Source organism: Akebia trifoliata, chromosome 5, assembly GCF_017979445.1.
Source record: "Akebia trifoliata isolate Shusen 1 chromosome 5, ASM1797944v1, whole genome shotgun sequence".
Taxonomy (NCBI): Eukaryota; Viridiplantae; Streptophyta; class Magnoliopsida; order Ranunculales; family Lardizabalaceae; genus Akebia; species Akebia trifoliata.
The window spans coordinates 7,329,374-7,355,348 of record NC_141379.1 but is presented as its reverse complement, the minus strand read 5'-3'; the positions used below and the strand labels follow the sequence as shown (position 1 = coordinate 7,355,348).

The 25,975-nt window shown below is 32.8% G+C and overlaps 2 protein-coding genes across 2 annotated transcripts; both read right to left on the bottom strand.

Annotated features, from left to right (window-relative positions):
• Nucleotides 1-8,179: 8,179 nt before the first annotated feature.
• Nucleotides 8,180-11,471, bottom strand: LOC147401349 (Pentatricopeptide repeat (PPR) superfamily protein). Its single transcript, XM_086442608.1, has one exon. It carries the CDS (start codon nucleotides 11,188-11,190, stop codon nucleotides 9,214-9,216), a length of 1,977 nt encoding a protein of 658 aa, XP_086298734.1. The 5' UTR covers nucleotides 11,191-11,471; the 3' UTR covers nucleotides 8,180-9,213.
• A 1,294-nt stretch (nucleotides 11,472-12,765) lies between these two features.
• LOC147401348 (uncharacterized) lies at nucleotides 12,766-17,905 on the bottom strand. The gene is made up of 9 exons (XM_086442609.1): nucleotides 17,735-17,905; nucleotides 15,953-16,076; nucleotides 15,788-15,855; nucleotides 14,776-14,835; nucleotides 14,479-14,637; nucleotides 13,737-13,883; nucleotides 13,371-13,585; nucleotides 13,162-13,270; nucleotides 12,766-13,068 (listed from the first exon to the last, which is right to left on the bottom strand). The coding sequence occupies exons 1-9, from the start codon at nucleotides 17,846-17,848 to the stop codon at nucleotides 12,997-12,999; spliced, it is 1,068 nt and encodes a 355-aa protein (XP_086298735.1). The 5' UTR covers nucleotides 17,849-17,905; the 3' UTR covers nucleotides 12,766-12,996.
• Between the last annotated feature and the right edge of the window lie 8,070 nt (nucleotides 17,906-25,975).

Below are 25,975 nucleotides of genomic sequence, written 5' to 3'. Positions count from 1 at the left end.
CCCTTCTTATGATGGTTTGGGTCTGCCTTAACCCTGCTGACCTTTTAAAAAAAAAAGTAATTTTTCTTTTTAGATTTCTATTTGCCAGATTTAGGATTTGCATGGGATTAGGAATCTTGGGCTTGATTACTGACTTTATCAATTATTTGTGTAAGAATTAGGATAATTCTATTAATAGTTAATCTTCATATCTTGCTTCGCAAATTTTCTTATTTTTATTAAGGAATTGTGATGAAGTAAATGCCTGAAGGTCATTCCTAGGTTTGTATTTGGAAATCAAGTAAGATGGTTCCCTTTTTTTTTTCTATAAGTAACACTCAAATTTATTTTCTCATTGGTGCTGGTATATATAGTTCTAACTAAATCCCTTGACCACTTCTTTATTATTGACTCTTACTTACATGTGTCTGTCTTGAGAATGTCCACCAAATACTTTGGTAACTAAATTAAGATGGTCTCTAGTGATTCAAGACTAGACACATGAAGCCAAAATGGGATTCAAGTAGACATTTTTGTGCAAGATATATAGCTAAGCAAGTTTGTACAAATTTGAGAACCTCAAATGAATTTTTCTTATGCATTCTATAACCATTTTCCATTTTTTTAAATATGTTTCTAAGTGTGGATGCCCAAATTTCATTTGATATGATATTTAACTTTGTTGCAATTCTAAAAGTTAACATGTTGTGTTAATGAATTTCTATTATTCCATTGTGCTATCTTACTTGTTAAGAAAGTTTAGTAGATGTTTTAATATGAAGTGAATAGAAAAGTAACTTTATCTCTATTATAGGTTTCTTTCTATTATTCACATTAAAAAAATGAATAATGATGGGATTTCAGAACAAATAGAGAGAAGTGAGGGGAATGAAAAGTCTTATTTTTCAAAAGAGAAGAATGACTTAGGTGATAACTCTACTATTAATAAGAATGTTCAGAAAATGGGTATACCATATGTGAGAAAGCTTTTCGATTCGATAGAGGAAGCAAAACAAGGCTATGAAGAGTATGGTTGACAACAAGGTTATGCAATCCGAGTTCGGTCTTCAAACAAAACCCAGCATAATATAAATGATGTGACAGGAGTTAAATTTGTATGCTCGCGTGAAAGGCACCATAAGAAAAAGATTGGAAAATATGTGGTGGGAGAAACAAGAAGTTGTTCGAGACACATGAACGGGTGTATGGCGTGTATAAGGATTTTACATTTTAAAGAACTAATAAGTGGAGAATAACAATTTTTTCGAATGATCATAATCACAAACTAGTTTCTCTCAATAAGAGGATGCACATGAAGTCCAATAGACAAATGCCTAATGTAGCTAAGGATTTGACGGAAACTTTTAACAAAGAGAATTTACAATGGGAAAAGTTTTTTCAATTTTTGGTGGGAGTAACATAGGATTTGATAATAGAGATTGTTGGAATCATTTGCGTTTAATTAGACATAAAGACCTAGAAGTGGGAGATGCACAGTCAGTACTGAATTATTTTCAAAAGAGGCAAACAGAGAATCCTCAATTTTTTTATGCCAACCAATTTGATGAAGATGAAAGAGCAGTAAATTTTTTCTGAGTAAATGCACGATCACATATGACGTAGCACCAATTCGGAGATGTCATCACCTTTGATACTACGTATAGGACCAATAAGTACGGAATGCCATTTGCCCCTTTTGCAGGGTTGAATCATCATTATCAAACTGTATAGTATGGTTGTGCCCTTTTACAAGATGAAACAGAGGTTACATTTTTTTGGTTGTTTAATATATGGCTCGAGGTCCTGAGAAGAAGACATTCAGTATCTATCATAACTGACCAAGACATAGCCATGGGAGCAGCTATAAAAAAGGTTTTTCCCACCACACATCGTCGATTATGTCTTTAGCATATAGAAAAGAAATTTGGGGAGAAACTGTCACACATATATAAGTCTAACTTTAAGATTGACATGAGGCAATGCATTCATAATACATATAAAATTGAAGATTTTGAAGATAAATTGAATGTTATGATAGTGAAGTACGACTTGAAACAAAATGAATAGCTTGAACATCTTTATCAGATTCATGATTCTTGGGTACCGGTGTATAATCGGAGTACTTTTTTTGTCGGGGTGAATACAACGGGCCATAGTGAGGGTGTTAATACCTTTTTTAATGGTTTTGTCTCTTCTAGAACAAACTTGAAGGAATTTGTGATGAAGTATGAACAAGCCTTAAAAAAGATAATTGATAAAGAAAATGAGCAAGATTATATATCAGAACATAAAGATCGAATTATTAGGGAGAATAATTTTCTTTTGAAACATGCGGCTAAAATCTATACAAGAAAGATTTTTGAAAAGTTTCATTGTGAATAGGAAAAGGTAGTCAGATACAGAGTCGAAGAACAAAAAAGCAATGATGGATATTGTACTTACCTAGTTAGGATTAAGGTTGGTATTTCAGAAAAGTTCTTTGTGAAGATAAAGTTAAAAACATATGAAGGTTATTGTGAATGTCAATATTTCGAATTTATAGGAATGATTTTTAAGCATTTATTAAAGATTTTTTCACGTCTTGATATGGATGAGATTTCAAATCACTTTATTCTGAAAAGGTGGATGAAGGAAGCAAACAAGTTTAGAGTAATGGATACAAGTGATGAGTTAGTTACACAAGATAATCATGAATGTCAAGAAGCGTTGAGACTCTCCCATATTTGTCGAAGAGGAACCCAAATGGCATGCATCGCTTCAACATCAGAACATTTATATAAAATTGCAATATAAGACAATGAAGGGTTATTTACAAAGCTTTTGGAAAAGCAAAGTAAAATGATTACACATCATGACATTAATGATGGTCTAGTAGCTAGTTTAAGACATAAAGAACAAATTGCTACCCGTACATCATGTGAAGTATTGCTTCAAGATCCACATATGTCACAAACAAAGGGAAGGCCGAAAGATGATAAGAGAAAAGAGAAGTGTAAGGGAAATACTAATAGTACAAGTAGGTTAAGGAGTTCTGTTGAGATGGCATTGAACAAAAAAAACGAAGATGCGCTTTATGCAAAATTCATGGCCATGACAAACGGAATTGTTCACAGAACCCGAAGAAACAAAAGAGAGATTTGAGTGAACTATGTAAGCAAACAAACATTTTATATTTATTGTGTTTCAAAATTTTATTATATTCTATTCGATTAAGGAAAATATTTCTTAATAACATATACTATTTTTCGTAGCTTTTGACAATGATACAATAGACTTAAAACGTGACGAGTCTGATGAGTATGAAGGATGAGGACGAGGAAATGCTTAACATTAATTTGGTAAGAACTATGACTTTTTATTCAAATTTTACATGAAAGATAAAATATGTCAACATACTTGATCCATACAAAAACTCGTGTTTATTGAACATGCCCATATTTATATTATCGATTCATTAGCATTGTAACCATTAACATACTTTGTTGTTAAGCTTTGTAAATGATGTTAATGATGGAGAGTATTGTGATGAAGGTGTGCAAGGTGAAATCTCTGCATAGGAGGCCCAATTTTCTAGAGAGTGAAAGACATCATCATAATTCACTGAGAGTTTAAGTATGCGAAAACAATAGGAAATCCATGCTTCTAATTATCATTGATCAATAAATAAAATTTATATTTTTATTATTTATATTTAGTTTATGACATTTAATTTCAAGTGTGATATTTTCTATATAGTTTAGGACATTGATTTAAGAGGATGTGGATGGTTGATGTGAATTTTAGAATTAGAGAAATTGAATCTCGAGCTCGGCACTTTTCAGACACAGTATGTTATTTTTATGTATTTGATCGAGAACATAAACACAATTCTCTTATGGAGAAAAATGCGTGATTTCATCTACTAGTTTGATTTAAATTGTTTAACTAACAAACTATTTTTATTATTTTTTAGCTACGTGACTGACACATTACAACTACAATGTTAGCATGGTAAAATGTTCCAAAAATCATTTAAAATAATTAAACTTGAGAATTCTTAATTATTAACATATATTTTTATTTAAATAATTATCATTTTTTATACAAGAAGGTAGATTAAAAGATGCTTTGTTACAAGATTAATTTTTATTTAGATAATATAAATATTTAAATTGTTAAAAATTATTTTTTATTGAACAAATAAAATATCTGTTAAAATTTGGTGATTTTTTTAGAGAGTATTTTTTTTTTTTTTTTGGTTAAATTTCTAATTTTTGGATATAGGATTTTATGAGCATGTTCATGATTATAAACAAATAGTGAAATTGTGTTGACAGGGTGTTATAATATTTTGTAATGTTGAAATTATAATTTAAGCCATGTCTTTGCAACATTTGAAGGGTATGTGTTTAATCTTTAATTGGGTGTGATAAATAATTTAAGAAATTAGGATGTAATAAGTAAAAAAATTGGGGTGCGAATAGCAGCTCTCTTTTATTAAATTGGTAATAGACGTTGGAAGTTCAATTAAAAAGAAAAAAAAAATTCTAAACAGCCATGAAAAATCACTAATTGTGATAGTCCATTAAATGTGGGAGTGACATTTTCTAAGAAATAAATACATGTCATCAACTCTGAACTAGTCAAACTAGCATTAAAAGCTGAGTAACTGTGAGTGAGAAAAAAGGATAGTGAAAGATACGAAAAAAAAATCTTTAAAGTGGGCAGCCTGCTTCAAAATATTGGTACATCCCTCTTCTTTAGATTACACATGGTATCTCTCTAGGGAGGTCTCCCAAATATTAATAAATTATAGGGTGCAAAATAAATACATAAGACATGTGTCGTGTTTGAAAGATGATTATATCAAAATATTGAAGTGAACCAACCGCATCAAAATTGTTCTCAAAGTTAGAAGAGATTTGATAGATATGAAAGAGATAAATAAGGAAATTTTTAATTTTACGTTGGGATTGAGCCAACTAATGTAGACACCTCATTTTCGCACTCGTCCAATTAATCAACTCGTCAATCCGATTGCGACGTTTTCAATCTCATTTTCACATTCGTCCCATTAATCAACTAGTCAATTCGATTGCGACGTTTTCAATGATAGATGAATATTCCAATATTTTTTATTTGTTACTAGATGTATTTCTAAAGTTCAAATGAGATATTTCAAATAAGCAAATTTTAAAAATCACGCTATAGTAGGAAAATCTAACCCAAAAATATAGAAATCATCATTTTTTAGACAAAAAAAAGCTTTGCAATAAAAATCACTAAAAAAATGTCTAAATTACCAAAATACCTCTGACATCAGAACATCCCTAGAACCTACAATACGCTTAGGAAAACTCTTTCAAACACATAAAACAACAAACTAAAATCAAATAAATTATTTTGACAATTTCCATCATATTCGACAAAATTACGAAAACGCCCCTCATAGGATCTACAATCATTTCACGCCGAAATCCATTAGTGACAAAAACCAATACTCTCATTAAAATCCTTATGAAAAATTGATTCCAAAAACATCGAAAATCAATCTTTCAACGTAAAAACCCTTTTTGAGGGTAAAACAGTAATTTTTCAAACTCTAAAAATCTAAAATTAATAATTAAAATATTAATTAACGTAAAATAAAATTTTAATAAATCAACTTAAAATTATTGAACAACTAAATCAATTAATTAAGTTCATAGGTCAAATTTTAAGTGGTAACTCATTTATTTAAGTGGGGTCCACATGATATTTAATAAAGAACTCTTCACCGGGGTTCCCAAAGAATTAAATATATAATTTAATAAAGAATCCTCCATTGAGGGGTTATCCAAAAATAAAAAATTATTATTCTACGTAAATCAAAAAATTCAAAATTCAAATAAAAACTTATCCAAAACATTATCCTAATATAAACAACTTAAGAGATTAGTTAAAGATAAACATTATCCCTAAGAGGCTTAATCCAAACTCTAATATTATCGAAAAGCTCTTTAAACATGAGTCTCCATCACTTAAACTCGCAAGTCAAGAAAAATCCTAGAAAAGATAGATCAAAAACTCTCTTAAGACTTTGCAAAACCCAAAATTTGAAGTCTCAAGTCCATACCTAACACTCAAACCTCAGTTTTCAACCTAAAAAACACTTAGAAACTCTTAAAACACCCCGAAAAGCTAGAAAACATTCAGATCGAGAAGAAAACCTCATCTCGGAGATCAGAAGCAAATCTAGCGACAGAGAAAATGTGAGAAGATTCACACAAAAACCTCATCTCGGAAATCAAAAACAAATCTAGCGACGGAGAAAAATCAAGAAGATTCACACAAGAAACGCTCTCCGCCAATTTTTGAACGAATCAACCGTCTCAATCACTCAAGTAAAAAAATTTATTTTTTTTCAAACAATTTTTTTTTTTTTTTTGTAATGTAAAATTTTTGGAAAAAGTAGATATCGGAGTTCGTCGACCAATATTAGTGCTTAACATCTTCCAATCCCGTAACATGATCCCCGGACCTATAGTTTTTGTTGTGATTCAATACCATTTATGTTTCAATTCTTATACCGTAAAACTAGGTAGCGACTCCCAAAAACTAAAAGCAAATCCACACCACAGATCGAGAGCGTTTTCAGAGTCAAAGAATTATTCTTCTCATAAAGTTTGCCACATCATCATTATTTTAACCGTAAGATATTTACACAAGACTGGACGAGATTTTGTGTCAAAATTTGAGTCAATTTTCTTAAGTCAACCGAAACCGACCTATATATATATATATATATATATATATATATATATATAGGGAAATGTTCAGCACCCTAAGTTTTACCACACACTTTAACAAACGTTTTTTGTCCTACATGGGTTATAAGTTTTGGAATGGGCTGATTTTTGGTGAGGATGATCTCTATGATTAGAAGATCATCCTCCCCAAAAATCAGCCCATTCCGAAATGTTTAGCCCCATGTTTACACTTTGAAAAATTGTGGACCGTCCATTTTTTGTAAACCATTTTTGATGGGGTTAGAAGTTTTGGAATGAGCTGATTTTTGGTGAGGATGATCTCCTCACCATAGAGATCATCCTCACCAAAAATCAGCCCACTCCAAAACTTCTAACCCATGTAAGACAAAACACGTTTGTTAAAGTGTGTGGTAAAACTTAGGGTGCTGAACGGGACCCATATATATATATATATATATATAGGGAAATGTTCAGCACCAAACATTTTGGCAAAACATTTTTCAAAACATGGGTTAGAAGTTTTGGAATGGGCTGATTTTTGGTGAGGATGATCTCTACGGTGAGGAGATCATCATTACCAAAAATCAGCCCATTCCAAAACTTCTAACCCCATCAAAAATGATTTACAAAAAATGGACGGTCCACGATTTTTCAACTTGTAAACATGGGGCTAGAAGTTTTGGAATGGGCTGATTTTTGGTGAGGATGATCTCCTCACCGTAGGGATCATCCTCACCAAAAATCAGCCCATTCCAAAACTTCTAACCCATGTAGGATAAAAATGGTTGGTTAAAAAGTTTGGTGCTGAACGGGACCCATATATATATATATAGGGAGCATTCGAAGGCCCTGAAGAGAGCCAAACATTTTTCAAAACATGGGTTAGAAGTTTTGGAATGGGCTGATCTTTCGGGCATCGACAATTTTAACAAAAAAAATTATGATCTTAATTGTAAATTTTTATTCAATTATAACTAATAGATAAGATTTTGTAAGAATAGACCTTAATTCACACTTTGTTAATGTAGAGGTGTGTACGGAATCATAGATGTTTTTCATCGAGATACAGCAAAAGCATCTATACTTTGGTGGAAATCCACTATTGCTGGATTTTAGAATTCGTTGGCTTTTTTTTTTTTCTGTGTGTGAGGGGAGGGGGTATTTTTAACGTCACGTGTTAGTGTTCCAACAGTCCATATAGATATGATCTGAGACTCATGGAGTTCTATTTTCATTGAGATTTGATAACTCTTCCAAAAGCTTTATGTGAGAAAACAAATGAGGATGATAATTAAGCTCAATATCATTCAATTATATTTGGATATGCATATAGAAATTTTATCTAACCTTTCCCAAACATATTTTGTCCCAAAATAATAAATAGAAACTTTAAACAATTGACAAGAGGAACGACTAAAGAATCTACTCCATCTTTGCTAAAGCACATTCTAATTGGTAAAATACTTCTCACAGGCAACCAAATACTAGAGTTGTAATTAACTCTCACAAGTTGAAATTAAGGTACAACTCAGGAACAAAGTAGCAAACACACTAATATTTGATGAAATCCCAAAAAAAAAAAATCCACATTTTCAGGCTTTTTCATATAGAAATGACAAAAATGGCATTAAAAACATCATTATAGTAACAACTTCAATATGTTAAAGAGAGTGTGCAACCACTTGCAATTACAAAAGCCAATGTCTAATATGCAACTGGGCTACTTCAAGTCTTAAATCTCAATTCATCTTGGATAGGAGGCAAGCTTCAATAAAATTCTTCCCAAGTCCATACAATTAACAAAGACCATCTTTGTTAAGAAACACATCCTTCTCTTTTGTTGTATGATCAAGTTTCAACCTAAATCAACACAAAACCCATAATCCTGTGAAGACCCAGTAATGTAATGATTCCAATTGGAGGCAATGTGTCCTCTTGACTTCATGCAGTTATGAAGGATACGATGAGGGGTTGAGAAAACCATCTGCAGAACCCATTTCCGATTTCTCTCATCATTCACTTGACTCCAACAGCTTCAAAGTCCCAAAAATCTGAAACTTTATTCAAGCTAACCCCCATCAACAGGTTATCGACTCAAGAACATATTTGCATCCTCTTTTAAATTTCATTGCAAACTGGACTGTATTTTGCGAAGAAAAAACTGGGTTAAGAGTTCTAATTCCTTTATCAAGTTGAAGCATAAAACTATAGCCCTCTCATCGGTTGCCGTATTTGTAAAGTTCGCGTAAAGGTTTGAAGTTTGTTTGAGCAACATAAGCAAATATTCTAAATTAAGGCAACTCGCTGATCATCTTCATCATTCACAATGCCTAATTCCAACTATTTGGGATCCTGCAACATGAATCCCATTTTGGCATTCAACTCTACTGAGAGCTTTACCTTCATTTAATATTTACTCTTTCACCCAAAACATTTTGATGCATTTCTTAAGCTGCACATCATGAGTGGAGAGCCAAGCAAACAAAACTCCAATCTGGTAACTGTTTCACGTATTAAGACCAGCCCAATTCTTAAAAGCTATAAGTGCTTCCATTTTCCTAAAGTTCCTCCTCCTCAGCTTCGCCACTTTGAGCTTCTTATGTGTCTCCATGAATGCTTGCTTGCATCTCCACTTATCCACAAAGATCTTCATTTCCTGTGCTTTCCCCACAACTTGCATCACCGCATCAAAGAAACCACCCTTAACCAAAGCATACAAGAATGCATCCACCAAGTTGTGATCAAACTTAAGGCTCTTCTCGCTGTTGATTGAAATTCGCTTCCTCACATCCATCCACAATATCAAAACACTGAAATATTTCTCTGCCATCACATACCCATTGATGAGAGACAAATACGTTTGATCATTTGGTTTAAACTGTAGGAACACCATCCTTCTCAAAGTCCGTCTGGCATCCTCCAACCTCCCAGCCTTACAAAAGGCATGTATGATAGAGTTCCAATCATGAGTGCCCACTTCAACACGTGGGTCCTCTACTATCTCATCTAAAAAAGCTGCCATTAACTCAGGTCGGTGATTCTCTGTTAAACCAGTCATTATAGTAAGGTAGCTCATTTGCAAATCGGGTATTCTCGCTTCCCTCATGTCCCTAAACAGAGAAAATGCTGATTGGAAATCTTGATTTGACATGGATGCTTCTATCAGAGCATCATAGCTACCAGAATCCAATTGAAGCCCCGAAGCACAGATCTCCGTAACCAACTGTGCAGCCTCAGTTGTTCGATGCTCTTTACAATAAGCTTTTAAGATCGATGAATAAACACCAAGTCCAATGGAACCTCCCTCGGCATTCATCTCATCAAGAATGCTGTGAGCCTTATCTAATAACCCAAGATTAACACATGCATTTACAATCCCGAACCCAACAGAACAGTCAATCCGAATTGAAGACAATTCCAACTTTTGAGCTTCAATAATCAACTTAGCCAAGTTCTTAATATTTCCATGTTGAAGAAAACCCTTCACAACCTCACTATAAGTTTCTTCACCAACATTCAAACTCTGCTCCTCTCCTTCTCGCAAACTACGCATAATAATCTCCGAAACAGATTCCAAACTGCCAGATTTAATATACCCACTAATCAAATTACTGTAAAATACGCTTTTGGAAGAAAATCCAAAACCATCCATCAATCTCTCCAATTCGATAATCTTGTCTTGAATCCCATTTAATGCATATAAATAAGCAAGGAATCCAAAGCTTGATTCATCGGGCCGAACACCCAAAGCCGACATTGTTTCCACAACGTTCTCAGCATCCCTCACAGAACCAAGATCACGACAACAACCCTCCAAAGCCGCATTACAAGCGACCAAATTGGGTTTCATGAAATCCAATTTCTCATCCAAAGCAATCCTACAATTCTCATTAAAAACCCGAAGAAACGCAATAAAGCTACCATTTTTCCTACTAATTTCAATCAATAAGTCTCCCCAGAGACCAAAAGGAGGGAAAAATCTGTTCTTGAACATAGATTTAATTAAAGAAAAAGCAGGGGCAGCTGTGTTTGCAGATTTCATGGCAAGTAAAAGGGTTTCAATGGTTTCAAAAGAAAGTGTTTGTGGGTTCTTCTCTAATAGAAGAATCACAGAAACAAATGCCCTCTTGAGATTATGGGTATCTTTGAGAGAAGATAAATGTGTAATGAGAGAGTTGGAAAGATGCTTACTTGGGAAGGTTGAGTTGCTTGTGAGAATCTTGAAAGATTTCCATGCTTCATCAGTGTTGTGGGTTTCAAGAGAAGTTTGGAGGTTTGATACTAGGGAAGTTTTGTGATCTAGGGTTAGGTTTTGTGGAGTTGATTCTAAGGTTTTTTTGGAGGGTTCTTGAGGGGGTGATGGAGTCCTTTTTAGGGCAAAAATGGAGGGTTGGAGGAAGGAATATAGGGTTGGAATTTCAGGTTGTGTGGATGAAAAATGTCTTTTTAGAGAGGAAAAAGAGAGTGATCTTCTTCTCCACATTATTTGCTGGGGTTTCTCCGTCTTGGACGGTCTGTGTTGCTATATTTACAATTTACAGAGAGTGAGGAAACGTCCCGTTAGGCTTAGGCACCTCTTTGTGCTATCATGCGCCGAAGGTAGACTAGAGAGTGCACCCCTTAATGATGTAGAGTAGTAGAAGGCTACCGTGACGGTTAGGATCACACCTTGGTTGGGAATCATGAATGAATTAAGTGTACGACTCTGTCAACAACAAATTTCACGATCTACCTTAAGATGTATGAAAACAGATCGCAAATAATATTTTTATTGATTTGGTAAAAATGAAAATACATATCTCAATATTATCCTTTAATTAACAGTCAAGTACAAAAATAAGGATGGTGACATATATAACTTTCTTATCTTCGGGTCTCGTGCATAATCGGCTAACAATGCGACTTTTGACATTTAGATGGTTACTTGATGCTTGATCTCATGTAGGATCTTTGTATGGATTTGTTCTTTCCATGCTTTGTGCTTGATTGAAATGATCTCTTGATTTCTGGAGATGATCTTCTCTTTAATCGGAGTCCAAATCTTTTTTCAAGAAACTTAATTTAGATGCGTAAACCCAACTCTGATTTTAGGGATTTTTCGATAATTTAGAGAATAGCAACGTCTCTTTAAATTTTTTATACCTACATACTTAAATCAATTATCTCGTTTCGTATTAAAAAAATCTTTTTTTATTATCGTAAGCCCATTTTTAATGTGCTCAATAACTCTATGCTAACATGAATTGAACCCAGATCTCCGCCGTCACCTCCCAAAGACTTTACCAACTAAACTAATTGCCACCTGCCCCACTTAAGAAATCTTCCAAACAAATTCAAATGGATTTGATAAATGTAGATTTATATTTGAATTTTAATATTTAGTAAGAATACCAAGTGATTTATACTAGTAAATTCAGTAGAGTTTTTAATAATTAATTGTAATTTTCAAAATTTTGAATGGTATTACAAGTATATCAAACAAATCATTCAAATGGTCGAGTCACCGTAGAAATCAATGTCAAATGCCTTCAAGACTTAAAATCGTGATATTGAGGCACAACTACTTTTTCATGTGCACACTACACAAGCTTCCTCCACATGTCACCTCTTTTTAGTTTTATCTTAAATAAGCAGACCAAGCTGTTCATCCTATAAGAATATGTGTCGACTCGAAATATGACTCCCCAACTCTTAGACGACTAAAACAATTGATACAACATAACCATGACCCCCGACCGTTGGAACAAGTACCAAGTCCCAGGGTCATTCTCAATGGTCAAGAATACCTTTCCTAACTAGTAGTCCACATAAAGTCGAAATTACCATTAAAAACAATCAAATCCAGAGTGATTGATGACAACATTGAACTTATGTAGAGTAGACGACGAGCCTAACAAGGAGAAAATGTCTGGCTAGGCAAAACTGGTGCAACACATATTGCGAGATGACCTGCTCAATCAACTGATTTGGGCAAACAGATAGTATTGTATGGCAAGATGCTATCATCTTTTTTCAGAGAAAGTGAAGGGAGGGGGGGAAGCAAATATCACACAATGTATAGCGGCCAACCAAGAAAAAACATTGTAATTTATCTTGATATCATAATTGACAGAATTCAAACAAGTCTTGAAATATAACATTAGTTCTAAGATGTGGGACGATCCAGAGTTCTAAGAAAGCTGGAAACTATTTTTTTATCTTCCATTTCCCTTTCTACCAAATAGTGTAAAACTGATACCCAAAAGTAATATTCATGTATCTCATGACATTCACAAAGTTGAATTGGAACCTACATTTCTACTTTTCCCTTTGTCTGCAAAAAATTCCCAAGCAGCCTCTGATCAAAGACCATGCTGGGCACCTGCAATGAAAGTTCCCCAGTTAATGTAGACTTAGTAGGCATACAAGGAAGAGTGCGAAAAGAAAACCCAAAGACAAGATTCCATAATCACACCTTGTCTCCAAAGAAGATCTTGGAATTGTTCGCAATGGATTCAATAAACTTGAGCTCAAGAAATTCAGGTGTAAGTTTCAATTTGTTAGCTTCAGCTTCTTTCATCACCCTGAAAAGCAAGAACCATGTTATATAACTTCCTTTAAATTAATACCAACGGTCTACAATTTGGACTTCAAAAAGAGATGTGAGAGATGATTTTTGTTTACTTGTAGAAGTCGGCATCTGCCAAGCTCTTCTCACGAGCCAAGTACATTTGATTCTCAATCTCCTGCTGTTTCTTGGCACTGTCCTTCTCCATCAACTTTTGTTCCATTAGAATTTTGCTAACTTGTGCATTCTTCTCTGCTTCAGCCAAAGCAATCTTCTTCTGTGTCTCTGCTTCTTTCTCAGTAACCTTTTGTCTCTCCATGGCAATTAAAACCTAAAGAAATACATTGTTAGAGATACTGTATTTTTGTGTATTTAGGAATATTTTGATGTCTATATGATATGTCTAACTTGAGAAGAAAATGTTGTGCCAGACTCGTTTGTTGGCATAAGACTATATCAAGTTGGCAGGAAGCTAGCAGTACCTTAGTTCGTTCTTCTTCCATCTGCTCAAAATTGCGTTTTATGCTGTTTGGGATGGTAGGTTTTGTGACACGCACACTCAGGATTTCGATACCTGGGGCATAACGTGTACAGTCAACCTGGAGTGCATCTTTCATTTTTTCATCAATCTGAAACGTTCACATTCCATTATTTTGTCAAATAAATATCAAATTAGCAACTTCGAGCAGATTCAATTCAAGAGATCCTGCTAGATAAGGATACATGAAAAATCAAATAACTCGTAAGATATTTATTAATGTGTCCTTGCAAGCAACAATCCTAGGGCATAAGAGGGTTGGACTTCATCTGAAATACAAGTGATCCAAAAATGAAATTTAGTGGGTAACGATCCATAGAGTAAATTCGAATAAAAAGGGGGTCGAATATGGTTTAATGTCCCTTGACCCGATGCTACCTGACCAGACTCATCCAAATCTAGGGGTGTTCCTAATGTGAAATGCAATTCAATCCAACCCAACTAACCGACTCAACGGATTCAGATATGATCTTAATCAATATGATCCGAGCCGAACTTTTTATCCAGGTATGAATATGGATATACGGAAGGTCTGACCTATTTTATGCTCAAGGTAATCCTCTGGTCCCCTCAATCTAAGGTGCTTGAGCCTATAAACATGGTATTGGAAGCCATGAAACAATTCAACCTGATGGTTCTTGGGATATCATGTCTGGCCTCTAGTATGTAATGTGATAGTTGCTTGCCTGATCAAACATGTCAATATAAACTTGTTGAAGCGATTGAGCACTGCAGAACTGATTGATCTCATGATGAATCTTGTCATATATCCACGTTTTGTCATAATGAACGCCGTAGTTGAGTAGTGTCTCGTATACAAACTCCTTGCGAAGACGATTAACAACCTGGAGCAGAAATTCCAATGAACACATAAATGGAACTAAGAATAGATACAATTATGAAGCGAGGACAAGACAAGTTTGAAGTTGAAGCTCCAGCAACCTTGCAAGGAAAAGAAATAACAACCATGCAATTGTGTCTACCTCTATCTTCTCGAAACTGATCATAACACCGCCTTTTGTGCCACATGGGATATCCTTCACCTGTTTATTAGATGTACACGGATTATTCAGAAAGTTACTGTTTTAATACAAGAAATACGACATCCATAGAACTGGTAATCAACCATAAAGCAACCTAGTAATCTTCATTGAGCATCTCCATAATGCCCAAAATACCAAGGAGCAAAACTACATTTGCAGGGAAGTAGTTCTAGAAAACCTTAAGTTGTTGACTATTAAGATGCACTGATTGGATAAAGATTAATTAGGTCAAATCTATATAATAAAACACAATAGTGGGGCTCACCCTTGCTATAGTTTTGTGAGAATAAACGTCTCATCAGCTACAGTGTTGTAAGGGACAAATGTCCCATCTAGCTATGCCTTTACTCTTCACCCCTTCCCTCCAATTTTACTATCTTTCCTCTTTTACCCAGGCTTTATTGCTTTCCTCTTCCCCCTTTAACTTTATTATCTTTTCTCTCCTCCCCACTACTTTTTCTTTTTTCAATAATACCCCTCCAATTTTACTATCTTTCCTCTTTTACCCAGGCTTTATTGCTTTCCTCTTCCCCCTTTAACTTTATTATCTTTTCTCTCCTCCCCACCCTTTTTTCCTTTTTCAATAATACCCTTCTAACTTTACTATATTTCCTCTTTTACCCCTTCAACACTAAAAAAATTTTAATAATACCCCTCCAATTTTATTATTTTCCCTCAACACACCCTTAATCCCCAAAGAGGACGCAACACGGGTGAACTCTAGTGAAGATATAAAATGCGAAGCAACGATCGCCAACATAAATCAAAATGGCTGGTTGAGTTGAAAATTTTATCTCAAATTATTTTTCTCTCCCTCAAACATCTGATACGACGCATGTTGCTTAGCCATCTTAGGAACCCACACTAGATTTCCACTTGTCAAATTGATTGTTAACACCACTGAGGAATATGATTTCCTTTCCTAACAGCATATCAGACATTGGATATTCACCTGGTCTGTCTGAAGGGTCACTTGAATGGGCTCAAATTGGGTTATAAATGGCATCTTCAAATGGAAACCTGGGGAAAACAAAAATGCTCAAGTACCCAGTAAATAAGCCTTATAATTCAATCAAAGCCTGTATAATTGGTACTGAATACTGCACCATAAATGTACCTGGCTCAGTAATTGTTTTTAGAAGGGCACCCCCTCTCCAATACATCCCAACATGACCTTCTGGTACTTGATGTAAAATAGAAAAGTTACTGTTTGTTGCTGAAAATGATGCCGGTATCAACACCTGAAAATATAATCAAAGCAAGTCATAACTAGGTGAAATAATGAAAGACACATTCTTCTAGTTGTATTAATTCAAAAAAAAATTGTAGAATGCCAACCCTGCAAGCATAACATTTGAGAATGATGTTCTAAGCAATCTGCCTTGCAAAAATCTCACGTTATTTCCAAATGACGATGTCAATTCTAAATAAAAGGTAAAATGTATGTGTTTAATTCAACTATAAATGTGAATTTCTATTTCCATTATCCCCATGGTCTTCTTCTGACTTTCTTCCTATTGGGGAGGAAAAGGTTAAAGATATTGGAGACATAAAATCAGTCAAGGAAGATTCCAATCCAATATCTTTGGTAAATTACAGATGAGGCTACTATGACAAACTCACTTTAATAATTTGGTCAAAAGTAAAGTCAACACAACCCCATGCTTTCCTATGTGGATTATTTTTGGGATTACATCTGTTAAACTTACGTACACTATAAGATACTCCATTGAAAGAGTTTTACAACACTAAAGAAAGCAGCTAACAAGATTCTTCCATTGAATAGCTTTAAGATTGTTTAACTTTAGTTTTCCTGAACCTGTAAATAAAAGCAGTTGTGGTAGACAAAAGTTGGAAGTTTGTTGGGACTTAAATGTCCAAATGCAACCTTTTCATGTTCTATCCTACACATATACCAATATTTTTCCATGTGTTTGATTGAACACTTACTCCAATCCTAGGAAAAGCATACCCTTTTGACCAACCATCAATCTAAACGTATTGAGGCACACCAACTCACCCATTTACAACGACCATGACCGAAGAGCTTCTATTATTGTTTGCTATAGAGATGCCATGTTTAGCGGACAAAATCGGCGACAAATTAGACTAAACAAAGCTAATAAATTCTTAAAATAACTTACTTATAATGCTTTCTGCCTAATCAGTCCAACCCAAACAATAACTTATACTTTAGTTTTGGTATCCCTGAATGAAACCAATTTCACAACCTTAGCTAGTGGTATCAACATCCATAGACATTATAAATCATCTAATCCATGTCTCTCTTCAACCATGATTTCAAAAATTGTCCTGGACCGAGATGACTAGACCCAATCATCTAAGTATTGTTCTTGAAAGAATCGAGACACCATGGACGATTTCCCCCCTTTTCTCCCACTCATTCTTCTTTCAGCATCTCGGTGTCGTTCATGAACGAAACGAAATTCGAGATTGAAAACCATGCTATCAACTCTGTCCATCTTTTGTAAGGAACAGTTTTTCATTAAGTGTTCTAAAAAGAATTTCAAACTTTAGGTTACATTACAAGTGATAAAATCAACAAAACAGAACTTCATTCCTCAAGATTATTGAAACCGAAAATCTAGTTCAATTAAATTAGGGAATCAATTAAAAGTAGAAATCCCCATTATACAACTGTTGTTGAAATTAGGTCAACCGATATGCAATAATTCAATCTAAATTCAACATTTAAAGAAAATCATGAATACAGTTCGAAATCCTTAATCAAAGATTGCAAACTAAAAAAGAGATCAAGAAAAAACACCAAATAATAAACGTATTGTTCTTCAACCAAAAATCGAAAAAACAAAAAATCAATATCAAGAATCGATTTCATTTGATTCTCAGTCAGTCAAACCAAATCGAAGCGAGATACCATGGCAGCGATGGAGACGAAAGCCATCAGAACTGTAACAATGGCGGAGAGATCTCCGCTTCCGGATGGAGGCTGAGAGGCTCTGCCTCTCTGCTGCTGTTGTTGCTGATCCATGGAGTTGCAGTTCTTCTTCTGCGCTCTGTTATGTGCCTCTTTATGAAACAAATAATTGCGCGCGATTGATTGGATAGCTTCTGTGGTAAGATAATAGAGTACTACTACAAGTATTAGATCATTGACTGGGGTCTATCCTCTAAGGTCACGAGATGGAACAGATGATTTAAGATTTGTCTAAGAGCCCGACTAGCCTTACTAACATAGTAAGGAAAAAAAAAGGAATTGATGATGAATGACAGGTGGCACAAATTTAGAAGATCAGGTCCATTTCCAAGTAAGAGGCTTGATGAGGACTTGAAGGGATTCTCACTCTAACGTAGTCTTTCTCTAAGCAAAGAATATTATTTCTTGAGTCCTGATAATATGACTCCCAAGGTGGCATCCTCAATCGACTCCATGGCATAACATACGTGGGAAGTGTAAATCTGTATATCACAAGATACATGGCTCCCTCGATATACCCTTTTTAGGGGGGAAGTGCAATCATGAATCCTGAGGTGTACAGATCTACGATTCTCACGTTAGGAAATCGATTGAGTATGTTACTTATGAGTCATATTATCACGATTCTTATTTCTTTATGAATCATGATAATCTGATTATGCGTGGCATACTCAATCAACACCTTTGTTGTGATAGGCTCGAATTTTTAGATTTACTTTTTCGGGATATAGAATTATGGTTCCATATAAAAAGATACAGTTTTGTATCCCAAGAGAAGCAACTCTATACTTCCTTGGCCCTATCACATCACGAGTGTCGATTGAGTATACCAAAGGGTAAGTCAGATTATCACAACTCTTTCTTTATAGAAATAAAATACATCCATCGAACTTCATTGACAATTCATAGTGGGGAAATTTCCTACTTCTTTAATTCAAGTTGTGGTCTTTAGTGAGTCTTTTATAAATCAAAAAAAGAAAATCAAGGTACAGGCTCTATTTTTTCAATTATTTATCAAAACATCCCAAGATCAAAATTACAGATCATGTAAGATCACTTTATAAAGTCTTATCCTTACCATCTTTTGAAGTATATTTTTATTTAGGGTAATTATAAAAGCACCCTCACGAATTAATAAGGGCAACCCACATATAACCTAATTGTTTTGTATTATATGGGTTAAAAGTTTTGGAATGAGCTGATTCAAGAATAGTAAATCATCCAGATTTTTGTAAACCAATTTTGATGGGATCAGAGGTTTCAGAATGGATTGATTTTGGATGGGATGATCTCCTCATCATAAAGGACTATGGAGTACAATTAAAATATATAATCAATATAGGAAATCAAAAATTTCACAAATATAACCTTATAAATTGAAAGATATATATATATATATATATATATATATATATATAGGGAAATGTTCAGCACCCTAAGTTTTACCACACACTTTAACAAACGTTTTTTGTCCTACATGGGTTAGAAGTTTTGGAATGAGCTGATTTTTGGTGAGGATGATCTCTATGATTAGAAGATCATCCTCCCCTAGAAGATCATCCTCCCCAAAAATCAGCCCATTCCGAAATGTTTAGCCCCACGTTTACACGTTGAAAAATCGTGGACCGTCCATTTTTTGTAAATCAATTTTGATGGGGTTAGAAGTTTTGGAATGAGCTGATTTTTGGTGAGGATGATCTCCTCACCATAGAGATCATCCTCACCAAAAATCAGCTCATTCCGAAACTTCTAACCCATGTAAGACAAAACGCGTTTGTTAAAGTGTGTGGTAAAACTAAGGGTGGCGAACGGGACCCATATATATATATATATATATATAAATAATTTGAAAGTGATAATTCAAAGAAAATAACTATCAAAGACTTACAAAAAGAAATCACTCAAGTAAAACAAGAATTAAAAATATTAATCAAAGTTCAACAAGAATAATTAGAGATTTTAAATTTTAATACTGCCTATAAATCAAATCCCAAAAAATAACTTATTCATGAAGATCAAAATCAAAGTGAGGAAAAAAAATTATTCAATTACTAAACAAGATAAAGTACTAAAATTGATTTATAAACATTACACTAGTCATCAATGATGAACATATAGTTGAGTTAGTTGTCCTAGTTGATTTAAGAGCAGATTTAAATTATATTCAAGAAGGAAATTGTCTCAATAAAATATTTTGAGAAAGTGAATGTTCAAGTACAACAGATGGATCAAATCTTAAAATAAAATATAAATTATGCAATGCTCGTGTTTGCAATTAAGGAATATATATAAAAACATAGTTTATCCTAACAAAAAATTTAAAATAATTTATAATTTTAAGAACACCATTTTTAAATTTAATACAACAATCTATCATAGATCAAACAGATATAACTACAAAATTGTTAGATCAAGAAGTTAATTTTTATTTATTCAAGAACCACAAACTAGGGATTTGAATATAATAATAGAAAAAGGCAACTAAAAAATCCATCAATCTAATCGAAAAAAAAGGAGAAGCATTTAAAACTCTTAAAATAAGAAAACAACTATTGAGAAATAGAAGAACAGCTAAAAGAATCAATATTATAAAATAAAATACAGGAATTGAAAACTAAAATACCAAAACAAGAAGTTTGTTCAAATCTCTCAAATGTTTTATACCTTATGAATCAAACTTTAATGAAAGATTCATAAATACAAAGACAATGCCAATTCAAATGAAGAAAGAAACCTTAAAATATTGCAAAAAAGAAATTCAAGATCATTTAAATAAAAAATTGATAAGAATCAGTAATTTTTAATGGAGTTGTTCAGCCTTTTATGTCCAAAAATACTCTAAAATAGAAAGAAGAGCTCTAAAGTTAATAATCAATTACAAACCCCTTAATAAAACTCTTAAGTGGATTCGTGACCTAATTCCAAAAAAAAAAACTTATTTGGTAGATTTTATGATTCAATAATTTTCTCAAAACTTGATATCAAATTAAGATTCTGGCAAATCAAAATATTAAAAAAAGATATATATATATATATATATATACATGTATACAGTACCTTTTAACTATTATGAATAATATGTCTTTCGACTTAAAAAATGTTCCAGGTGAATTTCAAAATGTAATTAATGATATTTTTAATCAATTTTTAAAATTTATAATTGTCTATATAGATGATGTGTTAATATACTCAAAATCAATTGAACAACACTACAAGCATTTAGAGTTTTTTCTAAGAACTATAAAATATCATGGTCTAGTAGTTTTTGCACCCAAAATTATTATTTTTCAAACAAAAACTAGATTTTTATCACATAATATAAATAATGGAACAATTATTTCAATTAAAATATCCCTTCAATTAGCAGATTAAATTTTAAATTAAATTAAAGAAAAAAAATAATTACAATAATTTTTAGGAAGCCTAAATTATATAAATTACTTTTATCAAGATCTTTACCTAATAGCAAAACCATTATTTGGAATATTAAGAAAAAAAATGTTCTTAATTGGTCCATAGAACATACTGAGGTTGTCATTAAGTTAAAATAAAGATTAAAAGAAATCCCTTGCCCAACAATACCAAGCCCTAATGCTCCAAAAATAATATAGACAAATGCCAGTGATTAAGGATACGGAAGAATCCTAAAACAAGTAAAAAATGAAAAAGAATGATTTATGAAATTCACATCAGGAGCTTGAAATCCTACCCGGTAAAAATATTCTACAATAAAAAATAAAAAAAATTATCAATCGTTCTATGCATTTCAAAATTTCAAGATGATCTTCTAAATCAAGAATTTATTTTACAGATAGATTCTAAAATTGCAAAATTTGTTTTAGAAAAGAATGTTAAAAATATTACTTCAAAACATGTTTTTACTGGATAACAAACAATTCTTTCAGTATTTGTTTCAAAATAGAATTTATTAAAGGAGAATCTAATTGTATTCCATGTACACATATTCCAACATCTTCCAATCCTCCCAATACACCTATTCCAACAGTTTTCAATTCATTTCAATACGGATCACCAAGCACTCTATTAAATTCATCAAATAGGTTTCAAGTTCTAGGATCAATAAAAAGATCTACACCTCCTCTAAGTTCAAAGTCAAGTTTAACATTTTCTTTAAAACCTCAATATATTTACAAACCAAATCTCTTCCCAATTTTAAGGATTGAATAAGAATTTAAAGATCATTCTCCAGTCAAAATTATGCAACAAATCTTTATAAGATAAAACCAGTTCATTTCCTACAGTCCAATAAGGATTCAAAACTTTTATAAGTTTATTCTTGTTGACACAAATTTTTCAATAATTACTCATGTTCCAAATAAAAATGATCCAAGCAATTTTTTTTACTTGAAATGTCAAATTCTCAAAACTCACACATTCACCTCTTGTGGATAAAATCCTAATGCCCCTAAAAGATTCTCACAATATTATTACCCATAGTTCTATCACTATTGGGACTATCAAAAAGCCTAGTTTAACACATTTATCTTTCAAAATCTCCAATTCAACCATTCATGATTTTTCTTTTCAATGACCAAATCAAGATAGAATTCCGTAATTGGTTTGTAGAATGGTGGAATCAGTACGGATCCATTCCTACAATCCTTCCTCCTTTAATTCAAGAAGGTAATCAATTTTTCCTCAAGAATTTTATAAGTCCCAACCATCTTACTGCAAGTCCATCTCTCCTTATCTTTTTTGCTCAATTTTTTTAATATAGATTTCATGTTGGGAATACTGCATTGGTTCAATTTTTCAAGAATGTCCAAATCCTTATTTCGCCAAAAATTTCAAAATAAAATGGTGGATGAATCTTAAGTTTGACGAAGCTACAACAACAGGCGTCACCTCATGGCTTTATAACTATCTACAATTTTCCAATATCCAATCTCCAAAATCAAGTGATTTTCCTCTTGTAAAATCTCATATTCAATCCAATCTTCTCAAAACTACCTCAAAAGTAGAAATTAGAAATCAATTACTCAAAGCCCTCTCTCAAGTATCTAAAGATGATGATAATAAAGATCTCCTAAAAGCATTTGTTCCAGATAATGAAGATGATTGCATAAGAATCTTCCCTCCATCAAATTAAAATGATTTATCCAAATCAGCATTCGTTATAGTGATTTATCCAAGTCAACATTCAAATCTCACACCAAGCACATGCCAGCACACATCAAACACATGTCTCTATAATTATTATAAAAGCCAAAAGTCAAACAATATTGTATTTTATTTTATTTTATTAAACAACAAAGATTCCAAATAAGAATTACCATTCATGAACAGTGCCTCTAATCGTTTGCCTTTCCAGACTTTTGCCTTTTCAAAATAATCATATACCTGTCCTGAACTGTTAGGACTCCAAATTTTATTTTCAAATTCATTTTTTTCAAATCTTATAAACAAGAGTTCTATCATTGAGAAAAACCAGAGTTTTTATAATTAAAAATGAAATTCCTTGAAAAATAATTTTTCCAAACAACCATTCCTTTTGATCCATTCCCAACCTTCAATTCAACCACACTTCAACAAATTGTTCTTAAAATAGTAAGTTTTATGTTTATTTATTTTTTATATTAAGTTTATTATCTTTTGTAATATTTATGAAATTTTAGTTTGCTTATTATTTTTTGTTCTAAAAATAGTAAATTTTCTGTTTATTTTACTTATTATTTTCTTGTAAGAATTTATTATTTTTTAACTATGTATTACTTGGATTATTGTGAATTTGTTAAGACTTCAGAGGTTCTATCTTTGTACTGATTAGTGTCTCCTATAAAATGTTTTGTTATTGCATAAATTAATGTTAGAACCCCGTTTTGAACCTCTTGTTTGACTTCATTTTTTATTGGAGTATTATCTAATGTTGTTTTTATTTTGGTTAAAATAAATCACCGTTGTTGTGGAGTAACATAATTATCCTACCATCCTTTAAACTCCAGGAAAACTAGCAACTAATCTTTGTATTATCTGGTGATCAAAAGCATGAGTTTGAGTTGTCGTGGCTACCATAGTCATTTCTTAAAGAAGATTAAGAATATTATATTTTGTTAATCCATCTATATTCTATTCATAGAAAGATTTGTCATTGTAAATAATGGGTCACCAGACCTCTTTATTCATATTGTGTATCAACTGGACTTGGTCTACTGTAATAACTTAATAGAATGGGTCTTGTGTGTCTTGGGTTATTTCATCTTATCATATTTAATTCTAATGGATCTTTTTGAATTGTACTTTTATATCATTTAAAGAGTTACTACTTGATAAGTCTGATTCTTTTGTCTGATTTATTACTGCAATTTCTTTGTTTTTCCCTAAATCTTTTTTTTTTTTTTATTTTGCATTGGTTTCTTGCAATATATCAGTTTCTTCTGAAATCTTCATTCTTAAATTATTTAGGATTTCATAAGGGGTTGATATTGGAGTTTGATTTATTGAACTAGTTCCTTCTAATTTTTTTAATTTTTCATTGATTTCTTGCAGTATATCAATTTACTTTGAAATCTTTATTCTTAAATTACTTGGGATTTCATAAGGGATGAATATTGGAGTTTGATTTATTTTACTAGTTCTTTTTATTTTACGTTTTCAAACAACATCAACCCATTATAGGAATTCAGTTATGATAAATATCTTAATTTTTTAATCTAAAATGTCATCTCACTGAATTTTAAAGGGAAAATGGTTGTAAAGAACTATACTAAAAGATCCATGTGAAAAGAGTCGTGTTGAAGTAACATCGAAATTGACATCATTTCACATGTTGGTGTGCAAAGAATCATAGATACTTTTCACTCATATCTCGATGAAAAACATCTATGATTACGTACAAATATCCACATCAGCAATGTTTGAAACAATGTCAATTTCAATATTACTTCAGCATTTTCCTATATAAAAAAAATAGGGAGTTTTAAGACACATTTTAGAAGGTATTGTCATTATGATCTTTTGAAGTATATTTTTAAATTAAATGTCAAAAATAGTATTTCAAACTACATTCAAAATTTTGAAAAAAATCATTTTTTGTATAAAAAATGGTCGTTCTGCGTTTTGTAGAATGTTTGAGATATACTCAAGTTTTAAAAATGATAAAATGCCCCTTGACCTTAATCTTGTTTTGTAGATTAATGAAAAGTGACCTAAAACCCATTGATTTTTCCTCTCAAAACCCTATCTTTAATCTCTTCAATGGGGGTGATTATGATAATAATGGTGATGATGATGTTGATCTCAATAACAATGACGATGATGAAGATTGTGATCATCGTCATTATTCATTAATCTATAAAATAAAAAAAACCAAAGTCAACGATCATGTCAGCAGTTTTTAAACATATGTATATCTCAAATATTTACCAAAACTCGAAGGGGGACACCTAGGTAGAAGGTATTCCCTTTGAGGGTACTCTTTTGATAAATAATTTTAAAAATAAAGTTTGCATTGTCATTGTAATGCCCTAGCCCAATATAGTACAATATTAGGTTGAAGCCCGCACAACTTTAAAATGCGTTATACTATGTATAGTCTTATTTGTCCTTATAGACAAGGATCTGAACGTTCTTATGTCCAATGTGGAACTAATCGTACTTTTCCTTGCCATTCCACCTTGCCACGTGATCGCTCCACTTCGACTTCTTGGTCTCCGTAGCTCTTTCCACGTCCAGCTAGTGGCGAACTGACGAGACCTTAACAATCTTCCCACCAAATAGGAAGAATCTTCCTCGAATATGATATCATTTATAACACCCCAGGCCCACAATAGTACAATAGTGTTCGATTTGGGCTGAAGTTCGCACAATTTTAAAATACGTTATACTATGTAGAGTCTGGTTTGTCCTTATAGACTAGGATATGAACATTCTCTTATCCGAAGTGGGACTAATCGCATTCCTCCCTTCCATTCGACCTTACCACGTGATGGCTCTGCTAGTTATCACGGCTTAGTTGGTGCACCACTGGCTAGACATGAAAAGGGCCACATAAATCAAAGGGTTGAACTGGAGCCATCACGTGACAAGTTGGAATGGCAGGAAGGAGTGCAATTAGTCTCATATTGGACATGAGAATGTTCAGATCCTAGTGTATAAGAATAGACCAGATCTTACATAGTACAACATATTTTAAAATTGTACAAGCTTCAGCCCAAAGTGGGC